This window comes from Lissotriton vulgaris, chromosome 9 (genome assembly GCF_964263255.1).
Source record: "Lissotriton vulgaris chromosome 9, aLisVul1.2, whole genome shotgun sequence".
Taxonomy (NCBI): domain Eukaryota; kingdom Metazoa; phylum Chordata; class Amphibia; order Caudata; family Salamandridae; genus Lissotriton; species Lissotriton vulgaris.
The window spans coordinates 19,684,645-19,698,211 of NC_141697.1; the positions used below are offsets into that span (position 1 = coordinate 19,684,645).

Below are 13,567 nucleotides of genomic sequence, written 5' to 3' on the forward strand. Positions count from 1 at the left end.
CTCACAGCTCCACACCCAGACAACGGATCGGCTGCCCTCACCCACAGCTCCACACCCAGACAACGGATCGGCTGCTCTCACTCACAGCTCCACACCCAGACAACGGATCGGCTGCCCTCACCCACAGCTCCACACCCAGACAACGGATCGGCTGCACTCACCCACAGCTCCACACCCAGACAACGGATCGGCTGCACTCACTCACTGCCCCACGCCCAGGCAACGGATCGGCTGCACTCACTGTCTCTCGCCCAGGCAACAGATCGGCTGCACTCACTGCCCCTCGCCCAGGCAACAGATCGGCTGCACTCACTGCCCCTCGCCCAGGCAACAGATCGGCTGCACTCACTGCCCCTCGCCCAGGCAACAGATCGGCTGCACTCACTGCCCCTCGCCCAGGCAACAGATCGGCTGCACTCACTGCCCCTCGCCCAGGCAACAGATCGGCTGCACTCACCCGCTCACTGCCCCTCACCCAGACAACGGATCGGCTGCACTCACCCGCTCACTGCCCCTCACCCAGACAACGGATCGGCTGCACTCACCCGCTCACTGCCCCTCACCCAGACAACGGATCGGCTGCACTCACCCGCTCACTGCCCCTCACCCAGACAACGGATCCGCTGCATTTACTGTCTCTCACCCGGACAACGGATCGGCTGCACTCACCCGCTCACTGCCCCTCACCCAGACAACGGATTGGCTGCACTTACTGCCCCTCACCCAGACAACAGATCTGCTGCACTCACTCACGGTCTCTCACCCGGACAATGGATTTGCTGCACTCACTCACTGCCCCTCACCCGGACAACAAACACCCATTCACAGCCTCCTGCACACGCAGGAGCGATCACTTTTAGCAGGACTTGTGGGTTTTCCTTCAGCGACAAGTCCATACTGAGCATTCGGACCCCAGCTCTCCCTGTTCCACAACATGGCTAGGTCTGGACTGGGATGAAAGCATGTACAAGCCCCACGAGGCAGAGCGAGCCAGACCACCACACCCTCGCACAAGGATGCAGGGTTCTCCTACAGAACAACTTTGGAAAAAAAATATTTTGCGGGAGAAATTGCTGAAGTATGAGGATTAGAGACAGGTTTTGTAGATGGCTCTGAAGGGGAGCGGATGAAAGTTTCCTAAACTTCAGGGTCTGGCATCCAATCCAGGAGCAGTGTATCTGGACAGCAGCAAATCCCGCAGCTGCGGATGAATGGGTACTTGGAATAAACAACTGGGTGCCCCTCAGTCAGTTCATGCCACGGGAGAAACAGCAACATCAGATACAGGGTTGCCAGCTTTAATACTAGCAGGACATAGGCCCCATAAAGCGCCTTGCCATCCACGTGTTTGCGCCACCAATAAACCAGGGACTGGACGGCATCACTGGAAGGACATGCCAGGCGCTGGCACTCGATGGAGAACAGTCAGAACACTGCGGTCTTAACCATGTGTGATCAGACCAAGCAAATGCAACCACACAAATGCCTAAACCATGCATATGCGTGGAAAAGGCAGTGAGCGGTCTAGCACTGGCTAGACGTAAGCAAAAAGACGGTGAGGTGAGTGGGGCTGGCAGGGGGGGCACAGGGTAGGTTTCAGGGCAGTAGAAGGGGTAGTCTAAGAGACAGCGCAGGGGGTCGGGGTGTTGCAAGTAAAGGGGGAGGGTTTTAGGCCTTAGGGCAGTGGAAGGGAATGGGTAGTAGGGTTAGCTTTTAGGGCTGTGGAGGAGAGTCGGGTAGGTTTGAGGGCAGTGAAAGTGGTTGGGGTAGTTTAAGGGACAGCGCGGGGGTAGAGGGTGTCAGGGTTTTGGGTCTTAGGGCAGTGGGAGGGGAATGGTAGGACAGAGTAGTTGTTTGGGCTGGGGGAGGTCAGTAGGTTTCAGGGCAGTGGAAGGGGTAGTTTAAGGGACAGCATGGTGTCGGGATAGTGATGAGGGGGGGGCAGCCCGCACACAGAGAGAGGAGGGGGGGGGGGGGCAGCCCGCACACAGAGAGAGGAGGGGGGGGCAGCCCGCACACAGAGAGAGGAGGAGGGGGGGCAGCCCGCACACAGAGAGAGGAGGAGGGGGGGGCAGCCCGCACACAGAGAAAGGAGGGGGGGGGCAGCCCGCACACAGAGAAAGGAGGGGGGGGGCAGCCCGCACACAGAGAGAGGAGGGGGGCAGCCCGCACACAGAGAGAGGAGGAGGGGGGGCAGCCCGCACACAGAGAGAGGAGGAGGGGGGCAGCACGCACACAGAGAGAGGAGGAGGGGGGGCAGCCCGCACACAGAGAGAGGAGGGGTGTTAGACGGACCGGGAGGGTCGGCCGAGATTACGGGGAGAGGTCTCCAGGGAGAGCCGTCTCCAACGACTGTACAGGTAAGTAACTTCCCCCCCACAGACGGACACCACACAAGATTGAAGGTTAACGAGACTTTATATGCAATTCTTAGGTTACGTCGCTATGATACAAGGAGGTCTGGACTCAGGGGTCCCCTCGGTTCTGATCTCTGGTTGAGGAGAAAGGGTAGCGGGACAGTCTTAGTTACCAATGAGTTAAATAGCTCTCAATCCTCGAGCTCGGCGTGGTTGCTGATCGGGCCGTGGAGGAGCCAAGCAGGTCCCGAGATGGATGAAGGATGGTCGACGGGCCGTGGAGAAGCCAAGCAGGTCCCGATGAAGATGATGGTTACAACGGTCCGCGGCCTCGCCAGCAGATCCGGACGACGGTGAAGAATGAAGGTTACGACGGCTGTGGCAGCGCCAACAGGCAGGACGGTGGTGCACAGGACAGAGCTACGGCAGCGCCAGTAGTCCGTCCAGGATGAGTTCCTCTTACGTCTCTCGACTCCAAGATACAACTGACTTCCTGCTCTGGAGCTGTCCCAGTTATAGGGCTGGCGTGCTTTGATGTCCGGACCCTCGCACTTGGAGGTCGGGAGGTCCGGGATGAGGGAGTCCAGACACCCAGCAGGGGGGTGGAGCCAGCGCCCGGGGAGGCGATGGGCGAGCGGCACTGGGCGGGGGGAGAGCCATCGGCACCTCTCTCTCCCATTGACTTGCCAAGTAGCCCGCTCACCTCCTGGGTGGAGGGTGGTGCCGGATTGTCTGAGGCTGGGCTAGGCCCAGGGTTGAGGTCGATCGGGGGCCAGGCGGCCTCGTGGCGAGGCGTCCAAGATGGCGGCCCGGGCTGGGTGCATGGGCCGGCAGTGGATCGGACCCACGAGGTTATCATGTTCGAGGGCAGGGGTCCCTGAGGGGACGTAGGGCGTGCAATGGTGGTGTGTGGTGCTTGCGTGACTGGGCTCGGGCCTGGTCGAGCCGGGGGAGAGCGGCCCGTCATGTGGCCTGTCCAACATGCGTCCCCCCCCAGCTGAAGGCGGGGAGAGTTACCCATCCTCTTGGGGACTCTCTTCGTCGAGGCGGAAAAACCGGGACAGGCCATCGGCGTTGGCGTGGTCGGACCCAGGCCGGTGTTCGACTGTGAAGTCCATACCTTGTAAGGAGATGGACCAGCGTAGCAATTTTGGGTTTTCCCCCCGCATATGCATCAACCACTGCAGGGGTCGGTGGTCAGTCTGCACCCGAAAGTGGGTGCCAAAAAGGTAGGGCCGGAGCTTCTTGAGGGCCCATACCACAGCGAAGGCTTCCCTCTCTATGGTGCTCCAGCGTTGTTCCCGGGGTAGGAGTCTCCGGCTGATGAAGGCCACCGGTTGATCGAGGCCTTCGGTGTTCACTTGGGACAGGACCGCCCCAATGCCCTGGTCGGAGGCGTCCGTCTGGACGACGAACTCCCGGCTGTAGTCTGGGGCCTGGAGCACAGGAGCGGAACACATGGCGGCCTTTAACTGTTCGAATGCCGCTTGACACTCTGGGGTCCAGTTCACCTTCTTGGGCTGATTTTTTGACGTGAGTTCGGTGAGAGGCCCCACGATGGTACCATAATCTTTCACGAACCTTCGGTAGTAGCCCGTGAGGCCCAGGAAGGCTCGCACCTCAGTTTGAGTGATAGGGGGTCGCCAGTTCTGGATGGCGGCAATTTTCAGCTGTAGGGGGGCCACTAGGCCGCTTCCCACCTGGTGTCCGAGGTAGGTCACCGACCCTTGTCCAATTTGGCATTTGCTGGCCTTGATCGTGAGGCCAGCTCGCTGAAGGGCTTGCAGCACTGCTTGGAGGTGGTGGAGGTGCTCGGTCCAATGGTGGCTGTACACAGCGATGTCGTCCAGGTAGGCGGCGCTGAACTCTTCGAGCCCCGCCAGGACCTGATTGACGAGCCGTTGGAACGTCGCTGGGGCGTTCTTCATGCCGAAGGGCATGACCGTAAAGTGATAGTGGCCATCGGGGGTGGAGAAGGCAGAGCGTTCTTGTGCTCGGGGTGTGAGGCCGATCTGCCAATAACCTGCCGTCAGGTCGAAGATGCTGAGGTAGCGGGCAGCGCCCATTCGGTCGACCAGTTCATCTGCCCGGGGGATGGGGTGTGCGTCCGTTCTGGTGACTTCATTCAGACCCCGGTAGTCGACACAGAACCGGAGTTCTGGTGTGGTCCCGGGGGCGGCTGCTTTGGGGACCAGTACGACCGGGCTGGCCCATGGACTGTCTGAGGGCTCGATGACCCCGAGCGTGAGCATCTTAGCTACTTCCGCCTGGATGCAGGCCCGTACCCGATCAGGTACGCGGTAGGCCCGGTGGCGGATAGGAGGGCTGTCTCCGGTGTCCACATCGTGCACACACCAGGAAGTGACACCCGGGGTGAGGGAGAACAGACTGGCGAACCGTGATAGGAGGGCTTGGCACTCTTGCCGTTGTTCTCTGGTGAGGGTCTCCGAGAGTCGGACCCCATCCACGGAGCCGTCTTGCTCCTGGGTCCGCAAGAGGTCAGGGAGAGGCTCGGAGTCGTCTTCAACCCCATTGTCTGTGGCCATCAAGAGGCTGAGTTCTGTTCGTGCAAAGTGGGGTTTCAGTCTGTTGGTGTGGAGGACTCGGAGCGGATTCCGGGCGGACTCCATATCGATCAGATAGGTGGCAGGACCCTTGCGCTCGATTACCTTGAAGGGTCCCGTCCATTTGTCTTGGAGAGCGCACGGTTCGGTGGGGGACATTACCCAGACCTGTTGCCCCGGCTCGAATTCAATGGATGAGGCGTTCTGGTCATACCATTTCTTCATGTCCTCTTGACTGGCCTCTAGGTTGGCTTTTGCTAGGTCTCTGAACCGCCGGGACTGGTTGCGGAGGGTGAGGAGGTACCGGAAGACATCTGGAGGACTCTTGGCCGGAGGCATCTCCCAGCCTTCTTTGATCAGGCTGAGTGGCCCCCGTACTGGGTGCCCATAGAGCAGCTCGAAGGGGCTGAAGCCTAGGGACTTCTGTGGGACCTCCCGGTAGGCGAAGAGGAGGCACGGCAGCAGCACGTCCCACTGGCGACGGAGGGGCTCTTCCAATCCCCCGATCATCCCTTTTAGCGTGCGATTGAACCGCTCAACAAGTCCGTTTCCTTGGGGGTGATAGGGGGTCGTGAAGCGGTAGGTGACCCCACACTGTTGCCAGAGGGACTTCATATATTTAGAAATGAAGTTCGTGCCTCTGTCACTGACGACTTCTCGGGGGAACCCCACACGGGAGAAGATCCCCATCAGGGCCCGGCCGACCACTGGGGCTGTCACGGTCCGGAGAGGAATAGCCTCAGGGTAGCGGGTGGCGTGGTCCACTAGTACCAGGATGAAGCGATGGCCTTGTCTTGTACGCGGGTCCAGGGGTCCCACAATGTCTATCCCGACCCTCTCAAATGGGGTTGTGACTACTGGAAAGGGTTGCAGGGGAGCCTTTAATTTGCGGCCGCTCTTCCCACTGGCTTGGCACGTGGGGCAAGATCGGCAATGCTGGTGCACATCGTTTCTCATTTTGGGCCAGAAGAAGTGGGTCACTAGGCGGCTGTAGGTTTTATCCTGTCCCAGGTGCCCTGCCAGGGGGGCATCGTGGGCCAGGTTTAGCAGGAAGTCTCTAAAGCGGAGGGGCACCACTAGTACTCGGTTGGCCCCCAGCTCGGCGATTCGTTGCTCGCTGTACAATAGATCATTGTCCCAGTAGACCCAATGAGTTCCGGAGGTATCCCCGGCGCTTTGGGCGAGCGCTTGTTGTCGGAGTCCCTCAAGGGAGGGACAGGTCTTCTGTTCCTGACGAAATTGTTCTTGTGTGGGTCCCCCTTCTTGAGCCCACTGATCAAGATTAGCGAGGTCGGAAGGTTGAGCAAGTTCGAGGGGGATGCCATGGTCGGGGGTCTCGGCGGGGGCGACCGGAGGCGGTGGCGCCGGCCATTCTGGTTCTTCCGGGTGATGGTTGGCACGGGCGGCCATGGACCGGGTGGTGACGCACGCCCAGTCTGGGACGCCCAACATCCCCAAGTGTTCTTTTCGCTCCACGGCTGCCCACGGGGAGCTTTCCAGGTCATTTCCGAGGAGGCATTCCACGGGGGCGTCGTCTCGGACCGTTACCTTCAACATGCCGGAGACCCCTCCCCACTCAAAGGGGACGCAGGCCATCCGACACAGACTTTCCGAGTTGTCGGCTGATCGCACAGGGCAGAGAACGTTCGGTAGGTATTGTTCTGGGGTCACCAGATGACAGCGGACGGCTGTCACACTGGCCCCGGTGTCTCGAAGGGCTTCGGCCCGTTGTCCATTGATGCTCACCCATTGGCTGTACTTCTGGGTGTTAGCGGGTAGGGGGACCCGCGGGACCATGTCTCTTCCCCCTAAGCACGCGAGAGTCATGGCGGCTGGCTCCCACTCTTGATACTCTTGCTCGCCTGTTTCTTGTTCCTCGGAGATCTGTTCTTCCCCTAGTGCCGCGGCGGCCACCTGGCGGGGTCTTGGACTCTGATACTGCGGGCAGCTTGGGTCGTTTGCATAGTGGCCGACTCGTTGGCATCGGTGACATGTAACATTGGCTCTGTATCCCGGTCGCGCCGGGGTGCTGCCCCGGTTGGCCGGGGGGGTGGTGCTGGTAGCGGGGGCGGCCGGAGTATTGTCTCTTCCTCGTCCTTGGCCCCCTCCTCCTCCTCTGGGTCGGTAGTGACCATTGTTGTTCCTGTTCTGCTCGTAGGACCCATTCCGGCCCACTCTGGTGATCTCCCACCGGTCAGCTTCGGCTGCGAGCTGCCGGGGATCGGTTAACTTGCTGTCGAGGAGGTGTTGGCGTAGTTCAATGAAGCAATTGTTGGACAGATGCTCCCATACCATCAGATTGAACAGCTGCTCGTAGGTCGTGACGTTGTTCCCTCTGATCCAGCCTTCGAAGGCTCGGCTAAAGTACGTTACATAGTCCACCCAAGTTGTACCTGGAATGCGTGTGCAGTCTCGGAACCTCTGACGGTACATCTCGGGCGTGAGGCCATAGCGGGTGAGGAGGGCCGCTTTCATATGGTCGTAGGAGGTCATCTGGTGGTCTGGGAGCTGTAACAGAGTATCGCGGCCCTCATTGAGGAATTTGCCCCATAGGCCGGCTCCCCAGTCGGTTCTATCGATCCGGTGCGCAGTCATCGCGATTTCATAGGCCTTAAACCATTGCTGGATGTCGTCTTCTCGAAAATATTCTCGGACCACATCCTTGGGGATGTGCACTTTTTTCTCCGCGGTCCCTGGGGTGGACGGTCTGTCGGGCACCCCTAACTCTTTATTTTGTTTGCGCAGGTTGATCTCGGCTAGGTTCCGTTCGTGCTCGTACGTTAGTCTTTTTTCCTCGAGCTCCCTTTGCCTCTGTTTCTCCTCTCTTTCTTCTCGGAGGCGAAGGTGCTCTAAGTTTATTTTTTGCTCGGCCAATTTGAGTTCTATGTCCATCTTGAGTCGGGCCATTTCGAGTTCGTGTAGTCGGGCTTTTTCTCTTTCTTGGATCTCGTCTTGCGAGAGACTGGTTCTTTGCCCCTCAGGGGCCGTGTTGGTATTTTTCGCGGTGCTTTGCTCAGGGGTTTCGACATCCCCGGTCTCTGCCCAAGATTCTAGGGCATGCTTAAAATCGTCCTTGGTACTTAGTCCGGTGGTAGCGATACCTAGTTCGATGCAGAACTGCTTTAGTTCACGATGGCTGTATTCCTCTAGTTTTTCCATTTGGAACTTCTCAGTTGATCCGCTCTCTTTAGTCGACATTGTTGTTCGTTGTGGGGTGAGCTACTCTCTGTACGTTATGCGGTGATTCGGATCGCGCCGCTGGCCACCAATGTTAGACGGACCGGGAGGGTCGGCCGAGATTACGGGGAGAGGTCTCCAGGGAGAGCCGTCTCCAACGACTGTACAGGTAAGTAACTTCCCCCCCACAGACGGACACCACACAAGATTGAAGGTTAACGAGACTTTATATGCAATTCTTAGGTTACGTCGCTATGATACAAGGAGGTCTGGACTCAGGGGTCCCCTCGGTTCTGATCTCTGGTTGAGGAGAAAGGGTAGCGGGACAGTCTTAGTTACCAATGAGTTAAATAGCTCTCAATCCTCGAGCTCGGCGTGGTTGCTGATCGGGCCGTGGAGGAGCCAAGCAGGTCCCGAGATGGATGAAGGATGGTCGACGGGCCGTGGGGAAGCCAAGCAGGTCCCGATGAAGATGATGGTTACAACGGTCCGCGGCCTCGCCAGCAGATCCGGACGACGGTGAAGAATGAAGGTTACGACGGCTGTGGCAGCGCCAACAGGCAGGACGGTGGTGCACAGGACAGAGCTACGGCAGCGCCAGTAGTCCGTCCAGGATGAGTTCCTCTTACGTCTCTCGACTCCAAGATACAACTGACTTCCTGCTCTGGAGCTGTCCCAGTTATAGGGCTGGCGTGCTTTGATGTCCGGACCCTCGCACTTGGAGGTCGGGAGGTCCGGGATGAGGGAGTCCAGACACCCAGCAGGGGGGTGGAGCCAGCGCCCGGGGAGGCGATGGGCGAGCGGCACTGGGCGGGGGGAGAGCCATCGGCACCTCTCTCTCCCATTGACTTGCCAAGTAGCCCGCTCACCTCCTGGGTGGAGGGTGGTGCCGGATTGTCTGAGGCTGGGCTAGGCCCAGGGTTGAGGTCGATCGGGGGCCAGGCGGCCTCGTGGCGAGGCGTCCAAGATGGCGGCCCGGGCTGGGTGCATGGGCCGGCAGTGGATCGGACCCACGAGGTTATCATGTTCGAGGGCAGGGGTCCCTGAGGGGACGTAGGGCGTGCAATGGTGGTGTGTGGTGCTTGCGTGACTGGGCTCGGGCCTGGTCGAGCCGGGGGAGAGCGGCCCGTCATGTGGCCTGTCCAACATGGGGGGGGGCGCAGCCCGCACACAGAGAGAGGAGGGGGGGGCAGCCCGCACACAGAGAGAGGAGGGGGGGGGGGCAGCCCGCACACAGAGAGAGGAGGGGGGGGCAGCCCGCACACAGAGAGAGGAGGGGGGGGGGCAGCCCGCACACAGAGAGAGGCTGGGGGGGCAGCCCGCACACAGAGAGAGGCTGGGGGGGCAGCCCGCACACAGAGAGAGGCTGGGGGGGCAGCCCACACACAGAGAGAGGCTGGGGGGGCAGCCCACACACAGAGAGAGGCTGGGGGGGCAGCCCGCACACAGAGAGAGGCTGGGGGGGCAGCCCACACACAGAGAGAGGCTGGGGGGGCAGCCCACACACAGAGAGAGGCTGGGGGGGCAGCCCGCACACAGAGAAAGGAGGGGGGGGGCAGCCCGCACACAGAGAAAGGAGGGGGGGGGCAGCCCGCACACAGAGAGAGGAGGGGGGCAGCCCGCACACAGAGAGAGGAGGGGTGGGGCAGCCCGCACACAGAGAGAGGAGGAGGGGGGGCAGCCCGCACACAGAGAGAGGAGGAGGGGGGCAGCACGCACACAGAGAGAGGAGGAGGGGGGGCAGCACGCACACAGAGAGAGGAGGGGGGGGGCAGCCCGCACACAGAGAGAGGAGGGGGGGGGGCAGCCCGCACACAGAGAGAGGAGGGGGGGGCAGCCCGCACACAGAGAGAGGAGGGGGGGGGGGGGCAGCCCGCACACAGAGAGAGGCTGGGGGGGCAGCCCGCACACAGAGAGAGGCTGGGGGGGCAGCCCACACACAGAGAGAGGCTGGGGGGGCAGCCCACACACAGAGAGAGGCTGGGGGGGCAGCCCACACACAGAGAGAGGCTGGGGGGGCAGCCCGCACACAGAGAGAGGCTGGGGGGGCAGCCCGCACACAGAGAGGCTGGGGGGGCAGCCCGCACACAGAGAGAGGCTGGGGGGGCAGCCCGCACACAGAGAGAGGCTGGGGGGGCAGCCCACACACAGAGAGAGGCTGGGGGGGCAGCCCACACACAGAGAGAGGCTGGGGGGGCAGCCCGCACACAGAGAGAGGCTGGGGGGCAGCCCGCACACAGAGAGAGGCTGGGGGGGCAGCCCGCACACAGAGAGAGGCTGGGGGGGCAGCCCGCACACAGAGGAGGAGGGGGAGCAGCCCGCACACAGAGAGAGGCTGGGGGGGCAGCCCGCACACAGAGAGGCTGGGGGGGCAGCCCGCACACAGAGAGAGGCTGGGGGGGCAGCCCGCACACAGAGAGAGGCTGGGGGGGCAGCCCACACACAGAGAGAGGCTGGGGGGGCAGCCCACACACAGAGAGAGGCTGGGGGGGCAGCCCGCACACAGAGAGAGGCTGGGGGGCAGCCCGCACACAGAGAGAGGCTGGGGGGGCAGCCCGCACACAGAGAGAGGCTGGGGGGGCAGCCCGCACACAGAGGAGGAGGGGGGGGGGGGAGCAGCCTGCACAGAGAGGGTGCTGCCACCTCCTCACGAAAGGACCAGACTCCCCAATTCACCTGCCCAGGACAGAAAATGTGTACAATTCCCGCTAAAGGTCAGATGAAGAAAGGAAGCTGCACTCTGCGTCGCCCACTGCTCAAGAGCAGTGGAAAGGGAAGGAAATATAAAATGATAAGAACAGAGTTATCACTTTAGGTTTCCTTAGCGGGTGGGCGGGGCTGCTCTGCTCTGCAAGCAGGGCAGGGGAGGAGTGGTTTGCGCAATGACTGTTTGGTCCTCCCTCTCAGGCCACCCAAACCAGTCATGCGCATTTCCCCCGTTCTCCATTGCAGCCTGTGTGGAGAACAAGTCCAGGCCACACATTCCATGTTTGAGTGTCAAACCAGGACGCTAAAAACCTATCAACGCTGCATTTCAGCTTTGTGGTTGGTCAGGGAAGCATGGCTTCCTGTCCCACAGGAAGAGCAGGATCAAGGAGCAGAGACGCGGCGGTGGGACCAGCAGCAAGGTAAGTGCTGCAAAATAATTTTATTTTTTCCATTGTGCTACCTCTGCCAGGGTCTAACCCACCCAAGCTCCCGCTCTCACCTCCACGGTCTGCTCGAAGCTCCAGTCGTATTTCTTCTTCACTTTCTTTTCCAAGAAGCTGGTGGCCTCTGTTTGTTTTACGCCGGCGGCAGTGGCTTTGAAACCACAGTAGTATCCGGCGGGGTCACACTTGTACACCTGGGCCCCGTGCTCCTCGTCCACTCCTATGAGAATCATACCTGCAGAGAGGAGACAAACAGATGAACACCTCGCAAGTCACACGGACCCCCGGAAATGAAGCCATCAGCTCTACTCCAGTTTTACAAGTGAACTTCTTGACAAAGAACTCCTGAGGAGACACCTCGGCTCTTAGCCACATCCAAAGCTCGGCCACCATCCCTTACAACCTCCTGGTCCAATGACCCGGCTGCACCTGGTTGCATCCTCCAAAAGTCACTCCCTACACCCAGTGTTCAAACACACCAGGGTCCTCCTGCCCAATAAAGTGTCACCATCAGCTCACGCCAATGCTTCATGGAACCAGTCTTTGGCTGTTGTGAACACTGACACCAGACCAATGGCAATCAGCCAGACCCAAAACCGTGTGCGAAGGCGCACGAGTGATGCCACTACCAGCGAGGATAACATTACCTGGGATAAAAACGAACTCCTATCCTTCACGTGGTACAGGTTAGTAGCCCTCTCAACCCGCACTCCTTCCCAAGAGACCTGCCCTAACTCCTCCCATCCTCCACCTGGTACAGGTTAGTAGCCCTCTCCAACCCACCCACGAACCCGCACTCTTTCCCAAGAGACCTGCCCTTACTCCTCCCATCCCTCACCTGGTTTACTCAGGCGGCCCCTCTGCTTCATCTTCCCATCCCACCTCTCCTCAACCTCCACCCCACGGAGCCCCAATAGTACTCACAGCAGCCGAGAGGCCTCATCTCCGCGTTCTGCGTGTACACCTGCGAGATGTCGGCCATCCTCTTGCACAGCATGTCCACGGGGATCTCATAACCGTACTTGTACTTCCAGTTGGCGGCTTCGTAGCGCGCTCTCTGCACCTGCGAGCGACTGTCGGCTGGGAGGAAATACAGGCCAGGTAAAGGCTATGGGATCAGTAACCTTCTCATCCCTCAACCCAAGCACTCAAAAGGCCACCCTCGAGACAATCAGTTCCCACGCACATGACATGCATCTACCCCCCAGACCCCCTGGAGACTGGGTACCACGGGAGTATCACAGCATCAACCCAACACGAGAAACTCACCGCCACAGAGTAACACTGGCTCCTCCCTCCTCTAGAACAGACGCCACAAGTGGAGCAGAGCACATAGCCACAGCATGCGCTCTGCAAACACCCCAGACTGCAACCAGCATCCGAAGGTGGGATCCTGGGGAGGGATAGGGCGGCAGAGGGAGGGAAGGAGCATTGGCTCTGCAGAACTCAGGAGTCAGAGAGGAGACACCCCAAGCAGGTAAAAGGAGATAGTAAACAAGAGACTGCCGTAAGAGCTTAGAGGAACAGTGCAGCGCCAAGGGAGAGAGAGAGATGGCAGACACCAGTCTGGAGACAAACAGGCAGGCTACAAGCAGGCTTCGGAGAGGAGGAAGGAAAGCAAGAGACTGCACACAGAGCTCTCGAGAGAGTGAAAGAAGGGGAGTGCAGGCAAAGCAGAGGCGCCTACATGCACTGATGGGACCGTGTGGCTGCTGGCCTCATCTTGCACTGCTGCCGGAACACGCGGAATGACCGTGAAGCATTGATGGCCCACAGGGAGATACTCTGGGACACAGTCTCATCTGTTAAGGTGGTAATGGGAGATCGGTCCCTGTGACTGGAGTCGCTGCACCAGCTGATGTTTACAGCTCACACATCTGTCCAGCTTGGTGGAACAACGATACCTCTGCCACTACTGAACCTAGAACTTGCACAACGACTGCACTGCGCCCGGCACTGCCTTGGTGCACGTGTGAAAATGTTAGCTGCGATCAGGACTGGATGTATGTACCTCAGTTATCTTAAAGGACGGCTAAGGTGTGCACCAAGCAAGAATGAGGTTTGAGGGAAAGGGTTGACTCCACCCAGGAACCCCCATCACTAGCTCATACTCAGACGGACTCAGAAAGGATAATGTTACTTACCCAGTACGTATCTGTTCTTGGCATGTAGAGCTGTAGATTCACATGCTTTGCATACTCCTGCCATCTAGTGTTGGGTCCGGATGTTTGCAAGTTGTTTTTCTTCGAAGAAGTCTTTCCTAATCACGAGGTAAGGGGACTCCTCTGTTCGGTGATAGTGTGCATAGTCATAGACT

General features: G+C 59.8%; 1 protein-coding gene across 4 annotated transcripts in view; it reads right to left on the bottom strand.

The window, feature by feature from the left end:
- Positions 1-13,567, bottom strand: part of PSMA6 (proteasome 20S subunit alpha 6) — a 67,695-nt gene that overhangs the window by 6,690 nt on the left and 47,438 nt on the right. For all 4 annotated transcript variants that reach the window (XM_086936932.1, XM_086936934.1, XM_086936935.1 and 1 more), the window contains 2 exons: positions 12,175-12,330; positions 11,307-11,485 (listed from right to left, as the gene is read on the bottom strand). In XM_086936932.1, coding sequence (XP_086793058.1) covers positions 11,307-11,485; positions 12,175-12,330 — 335 coding nt within the window. The remainder of the gene's footprint in view (positions 1-11,306; positions 11,486-12,174; positions 12,331-13,567) is intronic.